The 26,468-nt window shown below is 50.9% G+C and overlaps 1 protein-coding gene across 1 annotated transcript in view; it reads right to left on the reverse strand.

Moving 5' to 3' along the window:
* PEBP4 (phosphatidylethanolamine binding protein 4) overlaps positions 1-26,468 on the reverse strand; it is a 154,731-nt gene that overhangs the window by 18,658 nt on the left and 109,605 nt on the right. The window contains exon 5 of the mRNA XM_006263899.3: positions 4,106-4,151. Within this exon, the coding sequence (XP_006263961.2) occupies positions 4,106-4,151 (46 nt within the window). The remainder of the gene's footprint in view (positions 1-4,105; positions 4,152-26,468) is intronic.

Consider the following 26,468-nt stretch of genomic DNA (forward strand, 5'->3'; position numbering starts at 1 on the left):
GATTCTCAACCAACATGCTGGGGCACCCTGGGGTGCCTTGAGATCCTTTCAAGGGTGCCATGCAATGCTAGCACTGTTAGGTGTGCAAACCTGGTTCATAAGAGGAACCCAGAGATTTGAGACAGGAATCCACAGTGTTAAAACATTTTGACCTGCTTTGATCCTTTTTTTGTTCTTTGCAACAGATGAACTGATCGCTTATAGAGTCAAACCCTGGGTGAATACTAAGAGCTGGTGTTTTCTGAGGGGTGCTTCCACTCTAACAAGGCTGAGAGCCATGGGTGTAGCGAATGAACCAAACGGCACCGCAGTGGTGTGCTACGGTCCGACTGACTTGCTGCTGGAGTTAACTAGGGAACCCACCCTGAGCTTCAGCAATACCTCAGCCCCCTACTACAAATGACCCCCCTCACTCCCTGCCTCCCCCTCTGCTTTGCCTTAGTGGTCACTGCATTTTTGAGACCTCGGTGCAGCTCCTCGCTACCCAGTCCCTGAGACACCATTTCTTTGGCTGCTCCAGAGCAGTGGGACCCTGTGGGCCAATGCAAGGGGAGCCAAGTCAACTGGTCTGCAATCAGGCTCTTCCATTTCTCCATGGCCAACACAGCTTTGGTTCCCATTCCCAGGTCTCGTGGTGGGTATGGAGCGAGGGGCGAGGGCCAGGACAGCCCCTGCCCTGCTTAGGTCCACAGAGGCAACTGGTCATTAAAAACAGAGCTGAAGGACATTAGAGCTGCAAAGCTCAGGTGTTTCACTGCCACACACACTGTGTGCATCCCCTGTGCTCCCTCCCCAGCTCCCAGCCTCCTTCCCTCCTTCCCCCAGCCCATCCCTCTCTTTATTGCCAACTGGCTGGGCCCCTCTGGAGTCTCGCCATATGCCTGCAAGCAAACTCTTGTTTTCCCTCTCCTGAAACAACCTTCTCCCGACCCCTCCTCCTTCTCCAGCCACCGCCCTCACTCCCTCCTTCCCTGTTATCATCCAAGCCCTCCAGCACTCTGTTCCTGAGGGCCCCACATTCATATTCCCTCTCCGTGCTTTCACACTGCCTTGCTTTGGCCCCTGGATCTCTTCAGTCCCATCCCCTACTATCAGCCCTATGACCTCTTCCATGCTGTCCATGGCTCCCAAGAACAGCTTCCTTCATCCCAGGATCCTTCCCCGGAGCCTCCCTCTTACACCTGCTCTGTTGGCTCCTGCTCTGCTCTGAGTGCAAACCCTTCGGGGCAGGGACCATGCCGTAACCTGCACAGCTGGAATGCGGTGCACACCTATGGCACTTGAGAAAGAATCACCTTTTCCTTGCAAACTGCACCTCACCAATCCCTCTTTTTAACCACTTCCATCTCAGACCAGAGTGTACCGGGAGTACTGGGCAGCAGGGTTCTGGTCCTACAACACAAGAAGCAGGCTGCTTTACCCTATTCACCCTATTCAGCATTGCTTTAGGTGCTGTTGCTGCTCAGTCGGTGACCCAGTTCCCCACTGGTGGTGCACCGTAAGCGTTCTGCAGTCTGCAATGCTGGAGGGAGAGGACAGTCTTCTAGGACTAATATAGGACACTTGGACTCTGAAAATGGGGGTTCAGGCCCAACTCCCTGTGAATCTCACGCTCTCTGTGCCTCAGTGGAATGGGGGAAGGAGCCAGTCTCTCAGCCTCTGTTTGCTTAGTTTGAACTTTAAATCCCTTGGGGAAGGGACTGTCTCTGTGTCCATGTAGTGCCTGATGCAACCAGGTCTGCTACACAGAATCCCCTCCTGCAACCATGGGCAGAATCAGGTGAAAAGCATCCGAGGAGCGAGACACAGTCTTCCAGGTTAGGGCCAAAGCCAACAGGTGCTTTAACAAGGCCACTGACTTTCAGTGTATAAGATCCTCTGTTCCACCAAGATCAAGCCTTTCTCCTAACATGATAACAGTCCCATACCTCAATACACAGGGACTTGGTGTTTCAGTAAAACCAGCTGTTCCCTGATCAGGAAGCTGTGCTGAGCGGAGCAGGGCAGAGCATCTCCTAATAAAACAGGTTAACCTGAGTGGCAGGAGGGCTAGTTTCCCACTAACAGCAGCAGCTTCATGCCCCGTTCTCATGCTTCGGGGCATTGGCTGATTGCTGCTGGGGTCAGGCAGGAATGTCACACACGTGCACCCAGTGCTGTGTGCAATTGGCCAGCTGTACATTAGCTGCTTGAGCCTTTTTTTAGTTTTCCCCTCCAGCGTCACGTCTTGGCCATGGCAAGGAGGAAGCTAGAGAGAGCTGGCCCAGAGCACAGCTAGAGAGGCTCCTCGCTGCATGGTTTGGATCCAGGTCCCTCTCCAAAATGTGGGGCCTGGATCTCATGTCTGCTCAGGTGTTTGCAGTGCTCAGGTGTTTGCAGTGCAGGAAACAGGCAGGGCGTGGAAGGCACAGCCCTGTCCCTGAATCCTGAGGGTCAGCAGGGTATCTCTTCATGTGAAATGCTGCTGCATTGCTAGTGTCTCTTTGACAGCTCCCCTTCTCAGCATGTGTGCAAAAGGGAGCCTAATCATATGCAAAACGATTATGTATGCAGATGTTCCCTAACTGCTAAAGCCCCAACTTAGCTGGAAGGGGCACTTCATATTTGATTTGGGGGAAAAGGATGTGATGTGAAGGGAAGAGGAGTGGAAATTCCTCCAGGACCCAGTCACATTAAGCCGTGCAATCAGAAGGGGGGAAAAAAAATCACAGCTCCACCTTGGAGCACTAGAGTCATTTACAAACTAGCCTCGTCCCTGACGCTGGAAAGTCTCTCTCACAATTCTGCTCAGCAAGGAGCAGTGGGACTGGCCTGGTCACTTGGGACCCAACCCTATGCATCTTTACCTAGAGTTCCCTTTCTCCCACCTGTGCACAGCTGTGCAAGGCTGAGCTCCTTGAATTTCCAAGCCCGTGGAGTCAGGGACAGATGGTCACAAGAGCCCAGTATCGTGGGCACACATTGAGAGCTAGAGAAACTCTGTCCAGAGCAGGACCCTGGCACTGAGGGTCTCTTCAGCAGCTGGTTAGTTTACCCTGAATGTAGCTCAAGTGCAAATTAAGCAACAGACATTGGGGAGGCAGGGGTTGGGGAACGCTCTGGCTGCCTTGCATTGAGAAAAAGTTTGCAATGCTGGAAACACCTCCTCATTTTCCTGTATTAGCTAAACAAGAGATCGGTATCAGAAAGCAGCCTGTTGTCTGGTTAGAATGTGAAACTGCTCCTCCTCGCTGCAGTTCCGGCTCTGAGGCTGCCGTCAGGGCCTGCAAAGTGGGGAATCCCTCGCTATTTACATCTTTCCATGTGTTTACTGAATGCAAATCGGAATGTGCAAGTGGTCTGCGTGTGTGTCTGTATGCGTGTGTGTGTGTGCGTGCGTGGGCAGAGGGGGTATTTTTAAATCCTCTTCACTAACCGTCCCTCTCTTTGCAACAAAACCCATGGCTCTGAGATCCCAAAGCGAGAGAGAACGGTCCCTTTCCGTTGCATCCAGTACCAGCCCAAGCAGCACCAGGGGCCGGGTTCCTGCACCCAGTGTCCTGTTCGGCCGCCCCTTTGTAAGAGGGTCAGGCATTGCAGTGGGGAGTGACAGGTGTGTTCCCAGTGAAGTTGAAATGACTGGGCATGGACCAAGCTGCTGTGCAGGCCTCCTAGGGAAAGGGCAGCAGGTTCTGATTTGAAGGGATGGGGTGAGATCCCTGCTCCTACCCAGCCCTTCCCCTCACGGGGCTCTGTATAGCCCTGCAAAGCTCTGCAGTTGCTCAGCACCCACTTCTCGGCTTCCGTCCACCATCCGCTTAAGGCAGTTGCCGTCCTTGCTGCTAGGAAGAGCTGGACCTATTGGATTTGCTTCTCCATGGGCCAGAACCTCCCCTATTGAGCAACACTGAGTAAGTGCCCAGGGGCTGGGCCTCGCTGCCCTTGGACGCTCGCTCAGCCTCCTCTGAGCCAAGAAACAACAGATCACAACTGAATCGGCACTGAGCGCTCCCACACAGCACAAGGCAATGCCCCTAAGCCACCCTTTTGCATCCCAATGGCAGCAGCTGTGTAATAATGTGGGCCAGAGATCCCAGGAGGACAAGGCAGTAATTTCACTGCTTACCTGTTAGCACATGGCCTTTCAGACGTCCAGCCCTCAGATCAGAGCCCTGGAACGACAGAACAGGAGAGGTTAGTTCAGGGGCAGCCAGAGCACACAGTGCCCAGCTGGGACCTAATTACTTCTACAGTGCTAGGGCGGAGCAGGGCCCCCATCATCCCAAAGGGCACGCAGAACTGCACGGACACAGAAACACCTGGATGGAAGGGACCCCAGGAGTCATCCACGCCAAGCCCCTGCACAAATGCAGAAATGCTGCTTCTACACTACCCCGTCCAATGCTTATCCAGCCACCTCCTGGGTTACGCGGAGGGAATAGACAAAAGGTGGGGATGGGCATGGAGGTGGGGGAGGAGAAGGTAACCCTAGAGTAATCAAGCTATGGTACAGCAATCAGAGGTCCTAACTCTGGATAGAAGTAGCAAACACCCCACCTGGGGAGCAGCCTAATGACCCCAGGAGCAATTAAGGTGCCTGACTTGCAAGGAACTCTGTGCAGTTATCTTTGGAAACTGGCCCTCAAAGAGGTTTGCTCCGGCTCAGGGCAGCGGGCTGCAGCCTCTTGGCACAGAGCGGCCTGCCCTGACTCAAGGCTGGAAGTTGCCGGAGTTCAATAAGTTTCCTTCACCACCTCCAGCCCTCCCCTGACACGCTTCTGCGGCAAGCCGGGAGGCATGGGGACACGGTGCGTCAGGGCCAATGCTTTGCTCGCTAATTTAGACTGTAAACATGTCACAGACTTTGTGTGCCACAGCCAGTGCATTGTAGAGTCCCCCTGAATCACAGGCTGTGCTGTCAGCATGCTCTTGAAGCCAGCATACAGGCACTGTCAGACAGATCACATCGGACCTGTTATCTGGGCCGCGGGATGCTGGGAAAGCTACAAAAGCTCTCTCTGAAAGCCCCGACACCACCCTGTGCAGAGGTATTCAGGCAGGGGCTAATTAACATCCCTGCCAAGGCAGGAAGGTCATGGTGTCTTTGGGAAGCATGGGGGTTGGAACATGGAGTAGGATGGCAAAGCCGCCAAGATACCAACCAGCTTGACAGATGTAATTTACAGCTGTTGGACCACATCCTCAGTGGGCTCAAACTGTTGTTTCTCCACCAGCATCCATGCGTCTGCACAGGTTTACACCAGCCAGGGACGTGGCTTGCTGTATTTTAACTACCAGGACAAAATCCAGCTGGGATGAAATCACATTGTCCTGGGAACGGGGACTGATACTGATGGGTGGAGAGTATCAGGCATCAGGCCTTGACTGGGGCTATGTAAGCATCCCGTGGCAGCGGTATCAGGGCACCTCAATCTTGACTGGGTCTTGCCATGACCCCCCCCCCCCCCAGCTCTGTCATTGCACCTCAACTCTGACTGGCAGCAGCTATAGTTATTCCAGTTTCCTCCCCCACCCAAGTCTGCTAATGCACATACACTCACCTCTGTTGTAGCACCCATTATTCCACTCCTGCCCACACATACCCAGCTCTGCCAATGCACCTCAGTCCTAACCTGCCCAGCCATTACCTGTTACTACTCATGAAAGGAGCATCAGATAACTGCAAACACAAACAACAGTGAATGCATCTGACTCCCAGCACTTCTGGATCCAGGTTTCGCCCTTTCCAAAAATAACAGGCCACTTTCTTGACTGAATCACTAGTAATGAGAACATAAGCCCAGAGGCCTGTTGCATTGTCAGCTGGGTGCTGAGGCAAAACTGCCTCTGAATATCTGTGTATTGACTGCAAAACCCTCAAGAAATTTTACCAGCCCAGGCAAAAAAATATCTTTACCCACCTTTTCCATCACAACAATGGCAAAAATTCCAGTGACTAAGATTTTCAGAAGTCACTGGTGACTTTGGGTGCCTGCATTTTGAGAGGGTGGGTGCTCTATGTTTCTAAACACCTCTTTGAGGTGGGGCAAGCTGGATCCCCCTCCCAACACAGAAATGCCCCAATCTGAGCCAATTTTCTACTGGCCATGGGAAGGGAAGAACTGAGGAGCTTACAGGTGAGGGGAGCTCAATGTGCAGAGCAGCCTGTTCGAAGAGCGCAGCGGGCTGATGCCACCTGATGCAAGAAGCATTTCTTTGAGGACTGGGATCCTGCCTGGATTTGTTCAGCCTCTTGGATAATTGTTCCCGCAAAGTTTTTTCTGGTTCCAGCCAGGACCTCAAGGATGGTTGAACAGTTAGTCTAAGCACCACGTGGAAATTCTGACTTCTTTTTTTTTAATGCTCTGAATGGACATTAAAAGGCCCCACGCTCTTTATTTAAGTGAACTATGGCTGACTTCAGGAAAGAACTAACCTTCCTGGCTCTTGGGTCGGCGAGCTGCTCAAGCGAGGCCATATGGAGCTGCGCGCTCGGTCAAGACACAGCGTACCTGTGGCTTGTTGCCTGTGTGCAGAGGGTGGAGAGGGTCAGCGTGCAGCGGGGGCAAGCTGGGGTTGACAACAGTTGCCCAGGGCTGTGTAGGTCTCCTGGGGGAATGAGAGTCCCTGCCAATGGTGCTTTCCAAAGGGCGGGCTGGCAGCAGGGCCGTTACACTGAACAAAGGGATGACAGCCGCCAAGAACAGATAGAAGGAGAAGTTTGGAGCAGAAGCTCATTTGAACATATGGCCCCTCCCTGTGCAGGGCTGGGACAGTCTCCAACCACCATTACTCAGGGCTTGGTCTACAAAGCCAAAGACTGAGGCCTCTTTATGTTTCACAGGAGGGTGGGTCTCCAGGACCTGGACCTAGGGGACCTGGGTTCTATTCCTGGATCTGTCCCGGGTGCGGTACAAAGAGTGGGCTGGCCTCCTCCTGCCCTACGCCTCCACCTTTCCCTGTCAGTAGCAGGGTGAGGCTGCAGGCCATGCTGCTGACCCAGAAGCACGGCAGCATCCTCGCATGCCCAGTCAGAGGAAGGGGATGAGGACCAGGGCCCGTAACGGGAAGAGAGTGGGAAGTGATGGAGTTAGTGGGCAGCGGAGGGCAGTCTAAAACAGCTGCATGTTATCAAAGAGAGCAGGGAACAGGCAAGACTTCAGGGCCAGGGAGAGGGAGCACGTTCTGCTCTCTGCTGCCCCAATGTCTAATCAGGGCAAGCCGCTGGAATCGCTCCAGGTTTACACTGCTGAGACAGAGAGCAGGCTCTCGCCCTGGGTTTCTCACGGCTGCGTGGGGTAGCTGTGAGCATCTCCCTCTGATTCTGGGCTTGGCTACCTCCTCATATGGAAACAGGCAGCCTGGATTAGCTGCTGGGGGGCCTTCTCGATGACTCTGCTGAGCCGTGCCTGCATCTGGGGTCGAACCCAGCCCTGCTTGCCCTCTGGACCTTTCATTAGCTGGGCTGCTTGGCTGGCTGGCTGCCTGGGGTGGGGGTGGGATGCTTGCATTCTCTTGGAGAAGGTCGAGAGAGTCAACTCCAGCCTTTTCAGCCCCCTGAGGATGACAGACCCCCCTTTAGATCCTCCACCGCTGGATGAATGGGGTCCCTGCAATGACACAAACTGCTTCCTCATTCCACTTCAATTACTGACTGCAAACTGCACGCCCACTGTGGAATCAGTGAGGGCCTGGTTGCTGGCTCCTGCTGACCCAGCTGGAGCGCTGGGGTCAGCAGCACATTTCAGCGAGTGCGGGAGAGATGATTTAATCTCTTCACCCACCTCTCCCCGTGTGTCGGGAGGAATAAATCACATTAACCCCCATTCCTCAGTTGGCCTGGGGGAGATGGCTTCTCCCCAGGTGCTAACTTGGGAAGAAATTCTGGGTGCTTCTCCACTGCCCTGGTAGGCAGTGGAGTTGCTGGCAGGTGAAGGCTGTGGCTTGAAAGCTGTCAGCTGACAGTACCAGATGATGAAGGGCTCACCGCACAAAAGGCAGCTGCACCTCAGCGCAGCAGTAATCCCTTCCTTTTTTCAATTAACAAAAGGGTGAGTGGCTAGACAGCACCAGCTGTTCCCTGGAGGGCCAGCAGGATCTTCCACAGCTTTACGCTTTGAGCCTCCAGCACAAGGACTCGGGAGTATTCAGATTAACCAGGCAGGCAGGGTTTGATCCACTGCTATGCTGGCTCATGCCTCTTGCCTCACACCTGTGCAGGGGAGGTGAGACCCGCTGGCGTTCTGCTGGTCTGGTGCATATTGCACTTGGCACCGTAAGTGGCTTCACAAGGGGGTGGCACAAGAAAAATCGGAGCCTACTGTTGGGGTGGGAGGGAAGGGGTCTAGCAGGCTTAGGACCTGAGTGAGAGGAGCCCTGGGTTTGGGTCTAGCCTCTACTGCCCATAGGCTGTGGGCAAGTGGCCCACCTGCCCATGGAATAGGGTTGTAGCAGGCCTTATTTCCCAACCTGGCCTCTCCCTCTTGGAGGCTGACAGAGCTGATAGCAGCTGATTTCTGCAGTGGACTCAATAGGGCCTAAGTCACAGCTGAACAGTGCACCCCTTCCCCAGCATGCCTGCATACCTCGAGTAGCAACTGGAGCCAGGAAGGTTATTTCCCAGCTCTCTGGGAACTGAGGACGGATTTGCTGTGGCAGGTGGTGACAGAAAGGTGCTGAATTTGGCTCTTTGGAGGGTGTTATCGAGGGATGGGTCAGAGACACCACATGACAGCAGGCTCTGATCAGGCACCAAAATCCCCCAGACTTGGGGATGGTTCAAGCCTGTCTGTGGCCCAGACAGCGGAGATGTGTGGGTTCTTAACGGGCTGCCCCAGCTGTCGTTCTGGCAAGGGACTCTTCAAAGATGGGCTGGGAGAAGGGCAGAGGCACAGCGCCAGCTGCAGAGGAAGGGCACTGGTGTGGCGGTGCCACCTGGGAGGTGCCGATGTCGGCTTAATAGCCCTGTTGTCAGCCTGTCCGCTCGGAGGCTACTCAGCTGCAGCTGCCCGCGGAGCGCTGAATACTGTCTTGTGGCCTCTGCGCATCCCTAGCACGAGCTGAGCTAATGGGCACTGATGTGCTGCCACGTTTATTAATGCCCTTTTATGAGAGCATTAATATTGCTTAATGACACCATTGGAGCTTAACATCCTCCTGTGTTTTTGTTTTTTTTTCTCCCAAGGCTGGGGGGTGGCGGGTAGGACTTGGAACAGGAGAACGAGAAATTCCTACCCTCCTTTCGGCTGAGGCTGCAGCGCCAAGAGAATGAGTGACATGGGCAAAGCTGTCCTGGCGCCCCAAGGGGTATTCACTCTCTGCCACTGCACTTAGGCTCCCCAGCCAAGAACAGAGTGAACAATCCAGGGCTCGTGACCTAGGTGTAGGATTTGAGTGAGGGATAATGGGGCTCAGGGCATGGGTGTGATTTCACAGATGCCAGGCAGGGCCAGAGTTTTGAGAGGGCTGGCTTCTTGGGAACCCCTGCCCCTGAGCATCTCTGAGCTGCTGGAAAATGTGGCCCTTACAGACACATGTGGCCCTTGAGATCCCGGGAGGACTTTGTGCCCTGCTCTGAGTGCTCAGCCTCAGAAAACCTGACTCTGAGTTCTGCGCACCATCTCTCCATGACTCCTCTCACTGCCCTGACGATAATCCTTTTTGTGCCCGTCTTGCTTTTTTCACTGCAGGCATTTTTGGAGCAGGTACCATCTCTCACCACATGCTCGCACAGCACTGAGCACCACCTGGGACAGGCCAGGCATTAGCTGTAACACAAATAGCCATTGGGTGCCCTCTGTGCTAGGGGCTGTACAAACTTACAGCAAAGGAGAAGTGTTGCCAGCTCAAAGACTTCCAAGTGTCCCTCAGTGCTCCAGAAGGGAAGCGAGAGGTGCTGACACAGCACGTTTATGGAAGACGCGCTGTACTGCAATGCTTGGACACAGCTCCCAAGGCAGGCCGGGAGTTGGCTGCAACTCCTGGATAAAATGAATGAACAAAGCGAAACGCCCTCCCAAGTTTCCAGAACTCCTCTGCATGGCAGGAGCCCAGAGTGTCATCTGGAGCATCTCCCCATCGTGCAGAAGGGCATGGACCGCTGCAGCCGGTTGCAATGCAGCCAGGCGCTGACCTGGGGACTGCAGGGGGAGAGAGCCAGGGCTCTGAGGTAGGTCGGCCCCATCCTTCATGGGGCCTGCTCCAAGTTCAAAGGAGAAAAAAAAAAGGCGGGGGGGATGAGTCCCATTTTGTTTCCCCCTTGATCAATCTCTAGACTGTGTCTGAGGAGGGGGAGCAGGGCTAGGAAGGGGAGCAGCGGGGAGAGAGAGAGAAGGAGAGAGAGAAATTTGCTAAGGCAGGGAGTCACGGCTCGGGAAAGTGGGTGTGGGAATGAACACAATAGCTGGCAGCACTCCAGGATAAACAGATGACTGACTGGACTGGGGTTTGTGAATAGGAACAGCTCTGGCTTGTTATTCACTCCAAGATGAGATAGATGTCCTTCCTCCTCCCCCAGCCCGCCCCGAGCCCCCAGCTGGGACACCCAGTACACGAGCCGCGCGCTTTGCTAGCAGGGCCAGCCGGAGGGAGCGCGTCTGCTTGGCCTGCAGGGCAAAGTGCCTCTGGCACAGCTGGGCTCTGCGCTGGGGCGGGAGACAGCCGGCACTGTTCCTGCAGCGGGCCCATACGATTAAAGAACAATTAGTAAATGGGGGAAGTTAATCCCCAAACAAACAAGATGCCTCCCGCACCGAGTGCTTGGGGCACCCTAGCCTGACAGAAGAAGGCAGCTTCAGAGCTGGTGCAGCCAGGAGCCCAGATTTATTATAGTCTCTTACTCTCTGTGATCTTTTTAACCATGCCAGGATTGATGGACTGCCTCTCATGAGCTCGGGGGAAATACCAATCAGGGCAAACCAGCCCAGGTGGAATAAGAGCCAAACAAATCAAAGGCTCAAAAACTGCAGTGAAAAAAAAAAGCGGGGGGAATTGTAAGTCTCAGGGTACATCTACCTGCCTGCTGCCTTCCCGGCAGCTGCAGGACACCTGCCTTCTATGACCGCAGTATCCTGAGGCAGGAGATATTCCTATCTACTTTTATTCACTGCCATAATCGGGCACTGATGCTGATCACAGACTGTGGGTGCTCCTGTAATGTAAATACTAGATAATAATAACCTGTTATTTCCAGTCCTGATAATTTCTCTTTTTTCTCCCACTCTGAACTTTCTGGTCCTTCCCCAGGAAGCACTGGAAATAGCATGAGAAAAAAAGCCTGCCATAGGGATATTTTCAGCCCAACTTGGTTCTGCACAAGAGGTCCATTATTGAAATGGGCAGAGCTCAAACCATAGCTCTGAATGCTCCCGAGCGTCAGACTTTCAAACTCCAGAGGTGACTTTGGGCTTTGTGATTTGAGCCTGTTTCTAGTTCAGATCAAGTCACAGCATTAAGACACAGGGAAGAGAGAAAGGAGTGGGGAAACAATAAAAGTAGTGGTACTCTTCTTCCAAACCTTGGCCAGAAATCAAGCCCCACCCACAAAAAAAATGAACCCTGCCCTTCCGGAGATGCGAAAATGGGTCACCACTCCCAATAGGCCTGCATCTAATGAAGATCCCTCGCCTTTCTCATGTTCTTCCATCAGCAGATAAATGGTAACAGCATCAATGTGGAAGCGATGTTGACTTCCAAACCAACCCCACTTCCAAATGAGGGGGAACAGACCACAGCTGTCTGGGCTATTGTTTCAGGCTCGCTGCAGACTCAGGCACAGCACACTGTGGCGGTTGCTCCTGGGTCATATTTTTAATGTTTCCCTTTCCATCACAAAGTTTAGAAGCTTGATTTAGGCAAAACGTGCCTCCGTGAAATGGCACCTGCTTCCTGAATTGCAGCAACCGGGGAGCCTTGTGGTTGCACACTTTGAAGGTCACTATTGCTCCTACATAGACATTTCCCAGAGCTGAGCCCCAAGCGCCTTTCCACATGCATGGAAACGATGCTTAAGTTCCAGATCTCCCAGAGTCTTCATTTCTTGAGCCGCTGCTAAGCTCTTACATTGTAAAAGTGAAATAAAGGGATATCCCGGTGGTAAGCCACTAAGCTCGATAATTGCAGGGATATGCCACCAGTCTGCACAGAGGTTCCTGCAGCAGCTGATCATGAGACTCTCCTGCTTTCAGACCTTCTGCACTTCTAACACCTATCCAGCTGACCAGACCTGGAGCCCCAGAGATGTCCTTACAGCTGAGTGTCACCAAGAGCTTCCTAAGCATTTATATGGTAAGCTGCAGGACTGTCCCACCCGCGGCCCAACTGCTTGCGGTGGGCTTATTTTAGAGATTTGGGAAACTGAGGCACGGTGTGCAAAAATGACCTGGCCAAGGTCATACAGAAAGGTCGTGGTGGAGCCAGGAAGAGAACACAGGCATCCTGACTGCCTGCTCTCACCACCAGACCAGATTTCAATCTTGAGACAGGAGGAGAACCCAGGAGTCCTGCCCCTTGGTTCAATTACAGCATGCCCTGCCTCTCGCAAGACCGTAACTCCAGAGCTTCCTGCGGGATCTGGAAGTCATCTGATGCATTTGCTAGCTTGATCGGATTGCACAGCTCCATTTCCTGCATCATGCCAGAGGGGAGTGACCAACACCCTGGGTCCAGCTGGCCCAGCTGGGAGCTTTTCACTGGTGCCCCCAGTCAGCTGTCCGAGGGTGCCTTTGTCCCTCCCCTAAGTCTCCTTGGGTGGCTGGTCCCTCCCATCATGGCTCCAGACTGCTTGCCAGTACTATAGACCCTGCCGCTTGCCCAGAGGAGGCACATAAATGGTCCCTTTGGACTGGGGATGATAAGGCTGGATGTGGGAATTGCATACAGATGCTCTGGTCCCTTCAGATGACTCAGGCCGAACTGGACAGTGAAGCGGAGAGGCGATGTTGAGCAGAGAGAAGGAAAGAAATGTGTGTGAAGAAATCTAGGCAGGCTAAAACACCCTGGAGAGTCTCTTCAAAGGCTGAGCTAATCTGGTGCTGCTGATCCTTCCCCCTTGCACGCAGGAGGGACTGGCGTTATGATTTCCTGCTGTTCAGACCCTTCTCCTCTGATGCTCCATCGGGAACATGCTGCCTCCCAGCTATCAGCAGGCTGAGGGTTCCCCAGGCCTTGGCCAGCGCCTGCGTTGCAAGCAGGCAAGCGCTCCAGCCCTCCCTCATTGCAGAGGAGCTTAGTGGGCAAGACTCCACCCTGCAGAGCAATGTTCAGGCTCAGACAGGGCTGAGCACTCATTCAGGGGCTGGAATATTCTCATCCAAACTCAATGCCCAGCTGCAAACGCTCGATGCTCTGGGGCACTTTGGATGTGAGTCTAAGCCTGGGCTCCATAGCTGCCAGTGATGGGTGGTCCCAAACCCCAATTCTGGGCTCGTGGAATCTCTCTGAGCTCAGCTCCATCTCCAGCTGCAAGCTAAACACCCATACACGTGCTCAGGTATCACATGGATGGACACCGTATGAATGTCTCCCTTTATGAGCTCTCTAGAAGTGCACCCAGACACAGCAACCCCCACTCATGCTATCTGCTGCCAAGTTTGCACCTGGCTGGTACCTGCAGTGTGCAGGTGCTCTGGTCCTGCTCGAGTGCCCTTTGCTCACATCATCCCTGAAAACACATGGAAAGAATTTACACAAAAACTTTCAAAAAAGGCATTTCCCCTCCCCTCTCTACTTTCCATCACACAGTTTCCCCCCAACTCTTCCACCTCTAACCTACACACACAGGCTCCCAATGGCTTATTCTGATGTGCCGCTAGAGGAACAACACAGCCTCAATAGCCTGATTTGCAAGCCTTTTTTTCAATGGTTGCACTTTCAGGCAATCATCACACCATCAAATGTCCCCTGCAATGCAATTCTGCCACCCTGCCAGCTGTAGTAGGTACTGCCACACAACAATTCATTCAGAGCAGGGCCCCCTCTGTTCAGGTCCATTCACACCCCAATAAGTATGTGACTTGTTCCCAAACAGCAATCTGTGCCTCTGAGACAGGCAAAGCAGGGAGACGGGGAGGATTATTCCTGCCATTTTGCAGAGGTGCGGAAGGGTCAAGTGAGTCATCCACAGCCATGTAGGGTATCCAAGGCAGAGCTTGGAGATGAACCCTGATACACTGGATCCCATTTTGAAGCCATCGCCAGGAGACTCCTTCATTTTAGTGCCACTCTCTGTGGGACAAGAGACAGCACAGCATGACCACGAGGGACAGCTGGGCCCTACACACCGGTGGCAAGTGAGGCTCATTGCAGCTTCATGCGTGTATTGCATGAGAATCATGATTTCATAACAGTTTGTTAGCATGACAGTTTTAAAGCCTTGTGAAATATTAACTTCTTTGCTAGGCCTTCTGACTGACTCACTCACATGCACACATACCCCCCTATGTAAGGAAACTTCAAACCACTTTCCTTTTCTGGGTGCTTCCTATATCACCAACGCATCGTTTTGGCTTGATGGAGCTCCCAAGGGCCCAGAAAGACTGTCCAAGCCACTGTGGTCAGCTTAATACAGCAGAGCTGAACCTGCACAGATGGGGCACGCTGTACTGCACCTCTGACAGTAGTGACTAGGGACCAGGCAAGCCAGCCCAGAAAAGATCCCGAATTGGGAATGAAAAAATAATGTCTTGGCAGAGTTCCTAGCATAATATTGCGAAAGGCTGTTATGTCGGCAAGTGATAGAAACAAACAGAAACATTGTAGGATTCAATCTCAAAGCCGCCACACCTTTCTGCTCGTGCTGGCAATGCTGTTTGTGCAAACAGGCAGCAAGGGAGGGAGACCACTCCCAAATCCCCGGTGGGAGAAGACTGTCCTGTGGAAGCCAAACTCAGGAGGGATCCTCTCCCGTCCCTTTACCTGTTCAGTCTGGGGGGACCCAGTACATGGCCTGTACAGGCAACCGTTCACACGGGCTCTCCGCTAAGGACAAAGACAGTGTTAGGGGAGGGCGTACTGTAGGGGACACAGAGCTAGTGCAGGGCTCCAGGGGCATAACAATTACATTGGCATAGGGGCCAGAAATGAACCTCTGCATGGGGCGCCTCCACTGACCAAGGCCCATCTCAGTCTTGTTAGTGCCTCCTGGCTAACAGTTTAACTAGGGGTTAAATCAGTGGAGACAGGAACTGGGACTCTTCAGTCTACTCTGGACCCTGAGAAGGAGTCCTTGTCTAGTGCTCGGAGCAGGATTCGGAGGGGCTAGGCCTTAGGGCACCTGGGCTCTCTCTGTTTTTGGCTCCATAAATGAACATGACCCAGTGCCTGGCCTGGAGTTCAGGATCCTGGGTGCTAACCTGGCTGCATGACCTTAGGCAAATGGTTTGGATTTCACTGGGGGGTGGAGGTGGGCGGACAGCAACATGCGATTTAATTAATGCTATAAAGTACCACGAGGCCTTGGAATGAAACAGATGGAGCAACGGCCTGGAGTCACACGGGAGTCTGCCTGTTGCTGAGCTGGGAATAGAAACCAAAGATCTGAAACATTGCTGCTTGGAAATTTTGTGACTGAATGTTTCTTGGTCGGGAAAGGCTGACGCCTGGGAAGGGCCAGGTTGTGCGGGAAGGGGCCCGTTTCAATGAACCTTGCCATGGAGCTCAGGTCGTTTCCAAATCAGTCTGCCAGGCAGGTTTCTGCTGGGAACCTGTCTGGTTTCCTGCCAGCTCATCCATGTAGCTTATTGATGACCTGCCTCGTGGACTGTTTTGGAGTTGGGGCGACCAGCCAGGGTCAGGGGCCCCAGGATTTCCGGGCTTCCATCCTGCAGAGCTGGGAGCCTCGTGGGATCGAGGACCCTGGCACTGCAGCAGGGAGTCTGGAAGACCTGGGAGCTCTCATGGTTTCTGGGAATGAAAGCCCGGGAAGCCCTGAACCTGGGGTTGCCAGGTGGAACTTCATTTTGAAATTTCCTAAACAAACCGTTCAAATCCACTCCATCGTCTATGCCTCCAGGATGCCTCCGTGCTACTGCCAGAATCCAGCGAGAGCTGACACCTCTCATGATCCGGCGGCGAGTGTCGGTAATCCAAGCCCCAGCTCCCAGTCATGGGACGACACAACAATCTGGGCTTTTGTTCAACAAAACCTAATGTCTAGCTTCAGAGGGGACCTTGAAAGATTCAAAACCAGGAAGGGCCCCACCTCACCCTTCGCTGAGTTTCAGGACTTTGCAGAGTCTTAGTGGTGTGACTTGAGTTTTGAATGGAAATAAAAACCAGAAACAAAGGACCAAATGGGGCCGGGGTCCTCTTTTACGCTAGCAATGCACCACTCCTGGTTTGCACTACTTGCCCCATGCGGCGGGGGACCAAGCCCTTTGGAGAAGACAGGCGATGCACGGCTGGTTCTGAGTTCTGCAGGGCTGACAAAAGGATCAGACCCAGCTTCTTCCTGGAAACTTGAGAACAACTTTCTGCCTGCCTCTAATTGCTCCAGCACTTTGCTGCATCTTGAGCGAATTGGCTTTAATGAAGGTAAATGACAGGAGATTAATCTGCTGTTCAAGAGCCTCCTGCTCCTCTCTGTAGGGTCTCGCCACGCTCCATTCAGTACTGCATCCTGCTATGGCCAATGCAGCACGCTTATCGTTAACCTATTAGCATGCCAGTGCATCGGCTTAATGGAGTAAAGGGAGAGGGCTGAAGGGCTCCTGGGGAGCCCTGCATTTCCCCGGGCTTTCCCCGGAGACAGCTGTGCCGTTCCACATGACAAGACTGGGGTGGTTTTACAGACCTTTTCGGCTGGTGTTCTTTGTAAGAAGGATTTTCAGAGCAACCTAGAACCTGCCAGGGAGCCTCCTTTAACTACCTGGCTGCTGGTAAGTTGTATGGGACTGCCCTGGACAGACACATGGCTCCACCTACCTCAGTGGTGCTAGGTAGGCACATGGAAGGGGTTAAATGGCTTATTTGGTATAAATTAAAGGAGGAAAAAGCCATGCTTAGAACATCAGCCGAGGCATCTGAATTATCTGGGGGTCTCAGTAGGTGAGTGCAGGATGGGAGGCACCTGGAAGGGGCACATTCAGGAGGGGCTGAGCAGCAAGGGCAGTTTTGTGGGAGCTATGCTAGGTTAGGCCTGCCAGTGACCCATCCTCTAATCTTATGAGGTCTTCAGGCCAACAACTGAACAGAGACGTCCCAAATCTGAAGTCACACTCATGGCTACTATGCCAGCCCCATCCCCAGTCCCTGACACTTGAGAGGAAGTTGTTAAACAGCCCCTGGCTAGACATGCTAGCCGAAATCCCCTCCTGACCTTACTCTTATCAGCAGATACCCTGGAGCATTATATCTGGTTACTCAAATCGTGCCATGAAATGATAAAATCCTTCCCCTGTTGAAAAAAAAAAAAACTACCTAGCTGCATCATTTGACTCAGTGACCTCTGAGGGCAGTGAACAGTTCAGGCTGACCACAAACAGTGTAAGTTAACAGATCCTTTTATTGTAGGAAGCGGATGTAACAAAATCTATCGTTAAGGCTGCTTACGTGTACTCACCAAATTTTTAGCTGCCTGCGACTTTCCTAGAGCTTCTTCTTGCTGGCTAAACTTTGGCCTATTTGGTGTCAGTCACGGAGGGATTTGTGCACGTGTAAGTTTAATAACGAGTTTCAGAGCTCATTTACAAGCATAGAAGGTGTGAGCCACACTGTATTTTGTACTAGGAAAGTTTGTCTTTAAAAGAGCTGCAACACCTCAGTGAGAGGCAATGGAAATTTGATGGATTCCTACTGCAGTTAGGAAGTAGACTTTTCACTGACTTGATGAAAATGAGATTTGATATGGCCAAGTTAGAAGCATTTAAAAACTGTGCTTTTAGCATATGCATTGGGCTATGTTAGACCAGCTCTCCCTCAGTCAGTATGCTGATTTCTGCCAAACAGACCGTACCTCAGGATCCTGGACTATTTCACTACCCAACCTTGTCTCATCTACCTGGGACAGCTGAATCCACTGCTCAATGGACAAACTTGCCCTGGTTTCGCCAGACTGTTGGTCAGGTTTGAAAGAGGTCGGAGCATACAGAAATTAGAAGCTGCATCTGAGTTCATATGCATGTATACAAGAGGCAGAATTAATGCCATGCAGGATGCACTAATGTTGTTGTTTCCAAATTTCTGAATGCCTCCTTATTGATCTCTCCATGCAATACACATTTTGTGCTCTACTTTCAGATGCCTATAAGTTCACCTGGTGCTGCCTCCTTCTTGTACTACCAGTTGGGTACTAACAAGAGACCAGTCGTTCAGGCTGTGAAATATTTCTCAACCCAAGCAAATGTTATTTCTGCAACTGATCTTTAAGGATGAGATGACTAACAGTGGAATAGATCAGCATACCCTGATCTCAAAAGCATGCTGCAGGTTATTAGAGCTGCTTCACAGAGGCATGGGCTGGAAAAAAAGCGACCTGCCCAACTTCATCCAGTTAAAAGGCTGTGGTTAGGCTAGTAAAAGAACTCCCCCAAGCTCCTGACTCCTAGCCCTACACCCTAACTGCACCAATGCAATCTCTAGCAAGCTGCCTCTCAGGGACTGGCCTCACAGAGGCATTTGAGCACCAAAGGCTGTTGTTTCTTTGCTGGTGCAGCCCTTGCAGTGCTCTGTGGGCAACATGCATTCTTCTGGTAAGGCAAGGCATGCAGGTAAGCCACAGACTCTGGCTTCTCCCATGCCTTGCAGAGACTATTTATTGTTCTTTCTTACACATTCCTGTGATCAGCAGTTCTGCCAGGCCTGTTAATTATCCGCTTTGCTGTTTAATGTAGCCTCACATGCACAATAAAAACAATGATCTTAACCTACGTTTATGGAGTGGCTTTTATCCTGAAAGCACTTTATCCTCTGGATATATAGCAACAACAGCCCTGAGCATTTCTACAGCTGGCCCTTGGAGTGTCAGGGCACCCTGCAACTAAAACCCGCAGCAGCATCCCTGTGTGACGGGGATTCACACGAGGCTAAAAAATACATTAGCTGATCAGGATAAGAAGCAAAACAAAAAAATTTTGGTGGGGCGTTAGGGAATGCCAACTCCCCCAGAAATTGCAGGGGAAGCTAAGGAATTAAGGTGTAATCACTTGGCATTCGGGTTTTGGCTAGAAAGCAAGGTCTCTTATGAACCATGGGGGGGGGAGGGCCTCAGAGGATGGTTTTGGGAACCTGAATTTTAAAACATACCAAAAGATGTTCGGCAGCACAGCATCTCCTAGCACCATGCGAGGTACTGGATACAGTACTTGCAACAGCTCCTAACCTCCAGCAAACATTACTTGCACATCGCACTGGTTCCTTTGAAGAAACTCAGCATTCAAGCACTAGCCAGCTCTTCCCTTGTTTAGCCTCCAGGAACTGGCTGAGATTACAGCTGCAGGATGTCAGGCTGGTATAAACCACTGCTTAAGAGAGAGCTTTAAAAAGATACTCACCTTCATATTCTTAGGGTCATCACATGTGACAGTTTACCCTGATTGCTGTTACAATTATGAGGGTAGCAAGTGCATCTTCTTAATACAGCTTGCCCTTTCCTCTGGATTGTTATAAATAGTGAAAACTACCATAAAAATATATTAAAAAATAAATATCAGGTGCAGTTATAATTTAAATTAATGTTTGTCTGATACACCCTGATGCCCCAGGGAGGGACAGGCTGGAGGTTATTAACTAAATAAAATAAACATAAATCAACTATGAGTTTGGCTCTTAGCAAAATTTTTAATCTAAGGGAATGGGTGTAGTAGAGAATGTGGCACTTAATAACCCAAACATTTCAGAGGCGCAGGCAGCGGAGACAGCAGAGGAGAGTCAATTTAATGCATGCTGCTGCTTTTCTGCAAGACAAGGGCTGGATTTTTTGAGGCATTTAGGTGACTGAGAAACCCGTGTCCCATTTTGAAATGAGACAGGCACTTCAGGTCAGATTTTCAACGGGAGTTAGGCATCTAACGTGCGTTGGCATTTCTGAATATTCCTCGGCAGTGCCCATATACACCCACGGGTGCCTAAATGCCTTTGAAAACCTGGCCGTTGGGTCTCAAAGTCAAAGGAATGCAGGCTCCTATGACATGCAAGAGTCAGAGATCATCTCATTCAACCTGCTGTTTTTGGAAAGATCCTCTCTGTCTAACCCCTCCCAGACAAATGCTTGTTTAACCTGCACTTAAAAACTGCCAGTGATGGAGACACTGCAACAGCCTCTCTTATTAATCTACTCCAATGCCTAATCACCTTCACAGCTAAGAAGTTCTCCCTAATTTTCAGTCCAAAGCTCCCTTGTTGCAAATTAAACCCATTACTTCTGGTCTTGCCCCAGTGGACACAGAGAAGAGATGACCCCTATGCTCCTCATGACAACCTTTGTGTATATGAAGTCTCTTAACAAATGCCCCCTCATTCTTCCCTTCTCTATGCTAAATAATGTCACTTCTTCCAAGCTCTTCTCAAACGTCATGTTATCTAAACTTCTGGCTATTCTTGTTGCTCTCATCTGGACTCCCTCTAATTTGTCCTCATCCTTCTTAAAGCATGGTACCTAAAACTGGACATAGTAGTACTCCAGGTGAGGCCTCACCAATGCTGCATAGGCTGCAAAAACCACTTCCTTGCCTTGTATATGAAATTCCTATTAATACATGCCGCATGCTGATACCTTTTTTTTTTTTTTTTTTGCAACCCAGATCCTTTTCTGTAGTACCATTAGGTGTCTTTGAAAATTTTACCCAAATTTTACTCAAAGAGGAGCATTTTAAAGACATTTCAATAAAAAAGGTGGGAGAATCCAACATGTAGGGCACGAAACTAGGACTCGGGACTCCTGACTTCTCTTCCTAGGTCTGCAACCAACTTACTCCAGGATGGAGCTTCCCTGGGACAAACTCAGAGGTAGTGTGAATTATACTCTGAGGAGGAGATGTGGGGTAGAGCTAGCACAGTGACTGAGCGGAGGGGACAGGCCAAATGTTGTTCTTTGTTTCCACGGTGCAAAACTGCAGTGTTTCCACTGCAGCCAACAGAGCTGCTGCAAATTCATGCCATAGGATGGAGAGTGGGATGTGGTCGGGGGCGTGGAGGTGGGGGGTGATTTTCCCTTACACGTTTGCAGACCTGCCTTTTACTTTTTCTGCTGCATCCTTCCCTTCAGGCCTCTCAGCATGTTGCTTGCACCAGGTCAGGATCTGTCTATGTGACAAGGTCATGCCCGTCTCAAGTGAGGAGGGATTTCAAATCCCTTTTGTTCAACTAGTCAAGTCACCGGTATGCATGCTGTCATTGCAGTCAGAACCAGGCTTGCTGTGGGGCCATTTAAAGGGACCAGGAATGGGATTAACATGAACCCAGATACAAACCTATTAAGCAGAACAGGAGCGTCTGCCCCAGGGACTCAGTGAATAAAACCAGCACAATTCTCACTTGTCTTAGACTCCGCTGCTACCACTCCCGGCACCTTCCACTGTACTGCCTGATGTTGGAAACCAGCCCCCTGGGCCTCTACTTCCCCGTTTGTAAAAATGAAGGGGATAAATGAGGAATGCAATTAATAACAACAACAACCATGTTGCTAGCAACCTCAGGGGTGTGTTGTGAAGCTCTGTGGATGTGCTGAGCTCCTCGGCTGGCTGGAGTTTATGTCCATGCATGTTGCAATTATAGGATGAGCTGACTATTGAGCTTTGTTCTGCGTGAATCATCATGACCCACCGCCCTGGTGCTCCCCCTCAGAGCACACAGTCCCCAAAGGGAAGGATTTGGTGTGTGGGTTACATCCCAGATGTGCTTCATATTGAACCTTTCCAGCCGAGTGGGCTGAGCACGGAGGGTCAAAAGGTCCAGAGGAGCGTGTGGTTTGAACAAATAACCATCCCCTGCCTCACCCTGTGCCATGGGTATAGGGCCCAGTGATTGGATCATTACTGTTACTGCTTTGATAGGAGTTAAGTGGCTGGGAATTAGGAGGACCTGAGGGGAAGAAAGTGGGAGAACAGAAGTAGGACAAGCAAGACCTCTGGATGCTGTGGGGCTCATACGTGCTGCCAGGTTGGAGGGCATGCGTTGGTCCCCGCTCTTCACTCTCCTGCCCCTTGCCTTTCTGCACATGCTGCCAGGCAGCATTTTGCACCTCCTCTGCACGGCAAAGTGGTGGTGACCACATCCCAGGGACAGCAAGGACCTTCTGACATGCTCTCAAGGCAAAAGAAATGGAGGTGAGGTTTGGGAGCTTCAGCCTTACCCATGCCAGAGCCGTTCTTACTGCTTTCAAGGGCTTGAAATAACCCTGAGCAGTGGCTGCTTTAACTTCAAGGGCCTGTGGGAACAGCTCTGTGATGGGTTGGGCAGGCACTAGATAGGCATGCAGCATAAGTGCCACTGTTGAAGCCAGCTGCTTACAACATTCATTTTCCTTGCTAACCACTGAGCCACGCTCCCCGTTGGTGGGGCTGGTGAATCAGTAGATGACACTCATTCCTCTGAGTCTGTAAGGTACTAGGGGGCACTATGCTGGTAGAGATATCAGGATTTTTGCACAAGATAGGTCCCTAGTGGCGGTGTCTCTGAGAGCAGATGTGCTGACAACCCCTGGCTCCCAACCAAGTTGCCAGAACTATCTTCTACACGCTTCGCTTCCCAGGCTTTCTCACTCAGACACCAGAATTGTCCTCACTCCCTGTCCTTGCCTGTTAGGTAAAAGAGATCAACCCACCTGAATTTTCTTTGGGGAACTAAATTGGGGCTACTAAATGTGGGGGCTGTGTCTCAGCAACCCCAAGGCTCCCTGAAATGGGATGTTTGTCCCAGATTTCACAAATTGTTCATGGACTGGCACCAGGTGGCACCCTGATCAGAGCCAAGGCGCACAATCTATGCAATGTCACAGCCCCTGTGGACGGTACCTACCAGGTATTTTCTCCCTCTAGTTTCTGTGGCTCTTCCTGCGGCCAGCTTGTTTGTTCTGCGTGCATGTTGCTTTAAGATTAACTTGCTTTTCCGGCAGCCGATTTCCGGAGGATTCTTGGAGAAACATCAAATCCTGCCTAACTCATTCATTTGAAAGGACTGCAGCCTCATTCTGTGGAAAAGAGAACTGAGACTAAACTAAATTCCTCTCCCTTGGGACGTGTGCAAGACAGCTGTGTGTGCATGTGTATAGGTGCACCATATTTAGACTTCACAAGCTCTGGGGAAAGCAATATCAATATATTTGCTGCAATATTTGCAAAGCACCAGTGCTATTTCAGCGTTTGAATCATAGAAAATGAGGGTTGGAAGGGACCTCAGAAGGTCATCTAGTCCAACCCCCTCCTCAAAGCAGGAACATCCCCAACTAGATCATCCCAGCCACGGCTTTGTTGAGCCGGGGAGATTTGGTAACCTGTTCCAGTGCTTTACCACCCTCCTAGTAAGAAGGTTTTCCTAATATCCAACTTAAACCTCCCTTGCTTCAACTTGAGATCATTGCTTCTTGTTCTGTCATCTGCCACCACTGAGAACAGTCCAGCTCCATCCTCTCTGAAACTCCCCTTCAGGGAGTTGAAGGCTACTATCAAATCCCCCCTCAGTCTTCTTCTCCAAACTAAATAAGCCCAGTTTCCTCAGCCTCTCCTCACCAGTCATGTGTCCCAGCCCCTTAACCATTTTCATTGCCCTCCGCTGGACTCTTTCCAACTTGTCCACATCCTTTCTGTAGTGGGGGGTCCAAAACTGAACACAAGACTCCAGCTGTGGCCTCACCAGTGCTGAATAGAGGGGAATAATCACCTCCCTTGATCTGCTGGCAACACTCCTACCAGTGCAGCCCAGTATGCCATTAGCTTTCTTGGCAGCAAGGGCACACTGTTGGATCATATTCAGTTTATTGTCCACTGTCACCCCCAGGTCCTTTTCTGCAGAGCTGCTGCTTAGCCAGTTGGTCCCAAACCTATAGTGGTGCATGGGATTGTTCCAACCTAAATGCAGAAGTTCTTGTTGAACCTCATGAGATTTCTTTTGGCCCAATCCTCCAATCTGTCTAGGTCACTCTGAATCCTAGCCCTACCCTCCAGTGTATCTACTACTTGCTCCAGATTGGTGTCACCGCAAACTTGTTTAGGGTGCACTCCTCCCATCTTCCAGATCATTAGTGAAGATATTGAACAAAACCAGAGCCAGGACCAACCCCTGGGGCACTTCACTTGTTACCGGCTACCAATTAAACATTGAGCCATTGGTCACTACCTGTTGAGACTGATGATCCACCCAGCTTTCTATCTAGCTTACAATCCATTCCTCTAACCCATACTTCCGCGGCTTGCTTTAAAAAATGCTGTGGGAGACCATATCAAAAGCCTTGCTAAAGTCAAGTCAATATGATGTCCACTGCTTTCCCCACATCCACAAAGCCAGCCATCTCATCACAGAAGGCAAACAGGTTGGTCAGGCTTGCTCTTGGTGGATCCACACTGACTGTTCCTGATCACTTTCTTCTCCTCTAAGTGATTAGAAGTGGATTTTTTGAGGACCTGCTCCATGATTTTTCTGGGGACTGAGGTGAGGCTGATTGCTTTGTAGTTCCCTGGATACTCCTTCTTCCCTTTCTTAAAGATGGGCACTATATTTTCCCTTTTCCAATCACCTTGCACCTCCCACAATTGTCACAAATTTTCAAAGATAATGGCCAGAGGCTCTGCAATCACATCAGCCAACTTCTTCAGCACCCTCAGATGCACTGTATCTGACCACATGGACTTGCACACATCCAAGTTTTCTAAATAGTCCCTAACCTGTTCTTTAACTACTGAGGGCTTCTCACCTTCTCCCCAAACTGTGCTGTCCAGTGCAGTAGTCTAGGAGCTGACCTTGCCTGTGAAACTGAGGCAAAAAAGGCATTGAGCACTTCAGCCTTTTCCTCATCATCTGTCACTAGGTTGCCTCCCCCATCCAGGAAGGAACCCACACTTTCCCTGACCTTCCTCTTGTTGCTGACATACTTGTAGAAACCCTTCTTGCTATCCTTCACGTCCACTGATCACTGCAACTCCAACTGCACTTTAGTCTTAAGTAACGGACCCGGTGGACCCAAGCAATGGACCCAGTGGTGTTCCCAAACTCTAAATAAGTATATGGGACAGATATGCTGTGATATACAGGTATGTTATATTTTTCCATTTGTCAAGGACCAGCAGACCCCTCATCACAATGAGCTTCATGTCAGATCTAAAGAACTGTGAAACAAGAAAGAACAATACTAAGTTAAATCTCCAAGAGACAGCAAGCACATGTGCACACATCTTCCCTGTAATAGTCTGCACCGCATGCACACAGAGGAGACTTTAGAGATTTCAAGGCAGAGTATATATACAACAAGGCCTTGAGAATGATATGCCTAGATGCTCCAGTGTTGGTTCCTAGACAAAAATAAGACAGTATGCCCCACAAATCAGAGTGCATGGCTATAGTCCTTTGTAACGATAGAGTTAAGCATCCCAGATATACCCGTCAAGCATAAATAAGCAGCAAACAATTCTATATTCTCTATCCAACTCTCTGCACCTTCAAATGAGGCAGGGTCCCTTGAACTATTATGCAAAACAATTTTATATTTAGAGGTTGATTTAGGGTTGATGACCACCTCCTTGCAGGATAACCACCTCCACACAGGGCAGCATGGACACCCTGGCAACACCAGTGACATCCAGAGCTAAAATTAGAGGCTCCTACAGCTTGGTCTAAGGAATCATAGAGAAATAGGGCTGGGAGGGACCTCCAAAAGTCACCTAGTCCAAACCCTGAGGCAGGATCATCCCTAGTCAAATCATCCTACATAAAATCATAATCTGACCTCTTGGTAAAACTACACAGCAACCCTGATACAACGCAAGACATAACACCCTAACCTGCCACAGGTGAAGTGAGGTTCTGTAACACTGGGGAGTAGCATGGAAGAGAGCTTGTAACACATTATCCACCAGCTACACAGGCACAGCATGGACAAGCAAGGAAGGCTTCTCATCACTTGCAGCCACTTCCACATGAAGGATCTCTCGATGGGGTGTCTCTCTGCCCTATTCAAATTTTAGACTGAACCTCTGCTGGGATTGCTAACAGGGAGGCTTATTTAGCACCAGTGGTGGTGATGGAGAAGAGCTGAGCTTTTGAGCATGACTGAGTGGGGCATGCTGGCCCTTCTAGGTGACTTCTTGTCCAAGCCCCAGTGGCGTGTGAGGGGAATCATTGGGGTTTCCCATTTATCATTGGGGTTTCCCATTTAGACGTGGCATTGGCCATGCCAATCCTGCTGATACAGCAGCCATCTCCCTTTGTGCGCGTGGCAGTTTCACACGCTGGCTTCCAGAGGTCACCAGCCTCCACTGCAAATTCCTCCCCCTCCGAGGTCTGATTCAACATGCAGCCATGGGGGAGCATTGATCAGAGGCAGCGCGGGCCAGTTCTGCTACTCC

The sequence above is a fragment of the Alligator mississippiensis genome, chromosome 7 (genome assembly GCF_030867095.1).
Source record: "Alligator mississippiensis isolate rAllMis1 chromosome 7, rAllMis1, whole genome shotgun sequence".
Lineage (NCBI taxonomy): Eukaryota > Metazoa > Chordata > Crocodylia > Alligatoridae > Alligator > Alligator mississippiensis.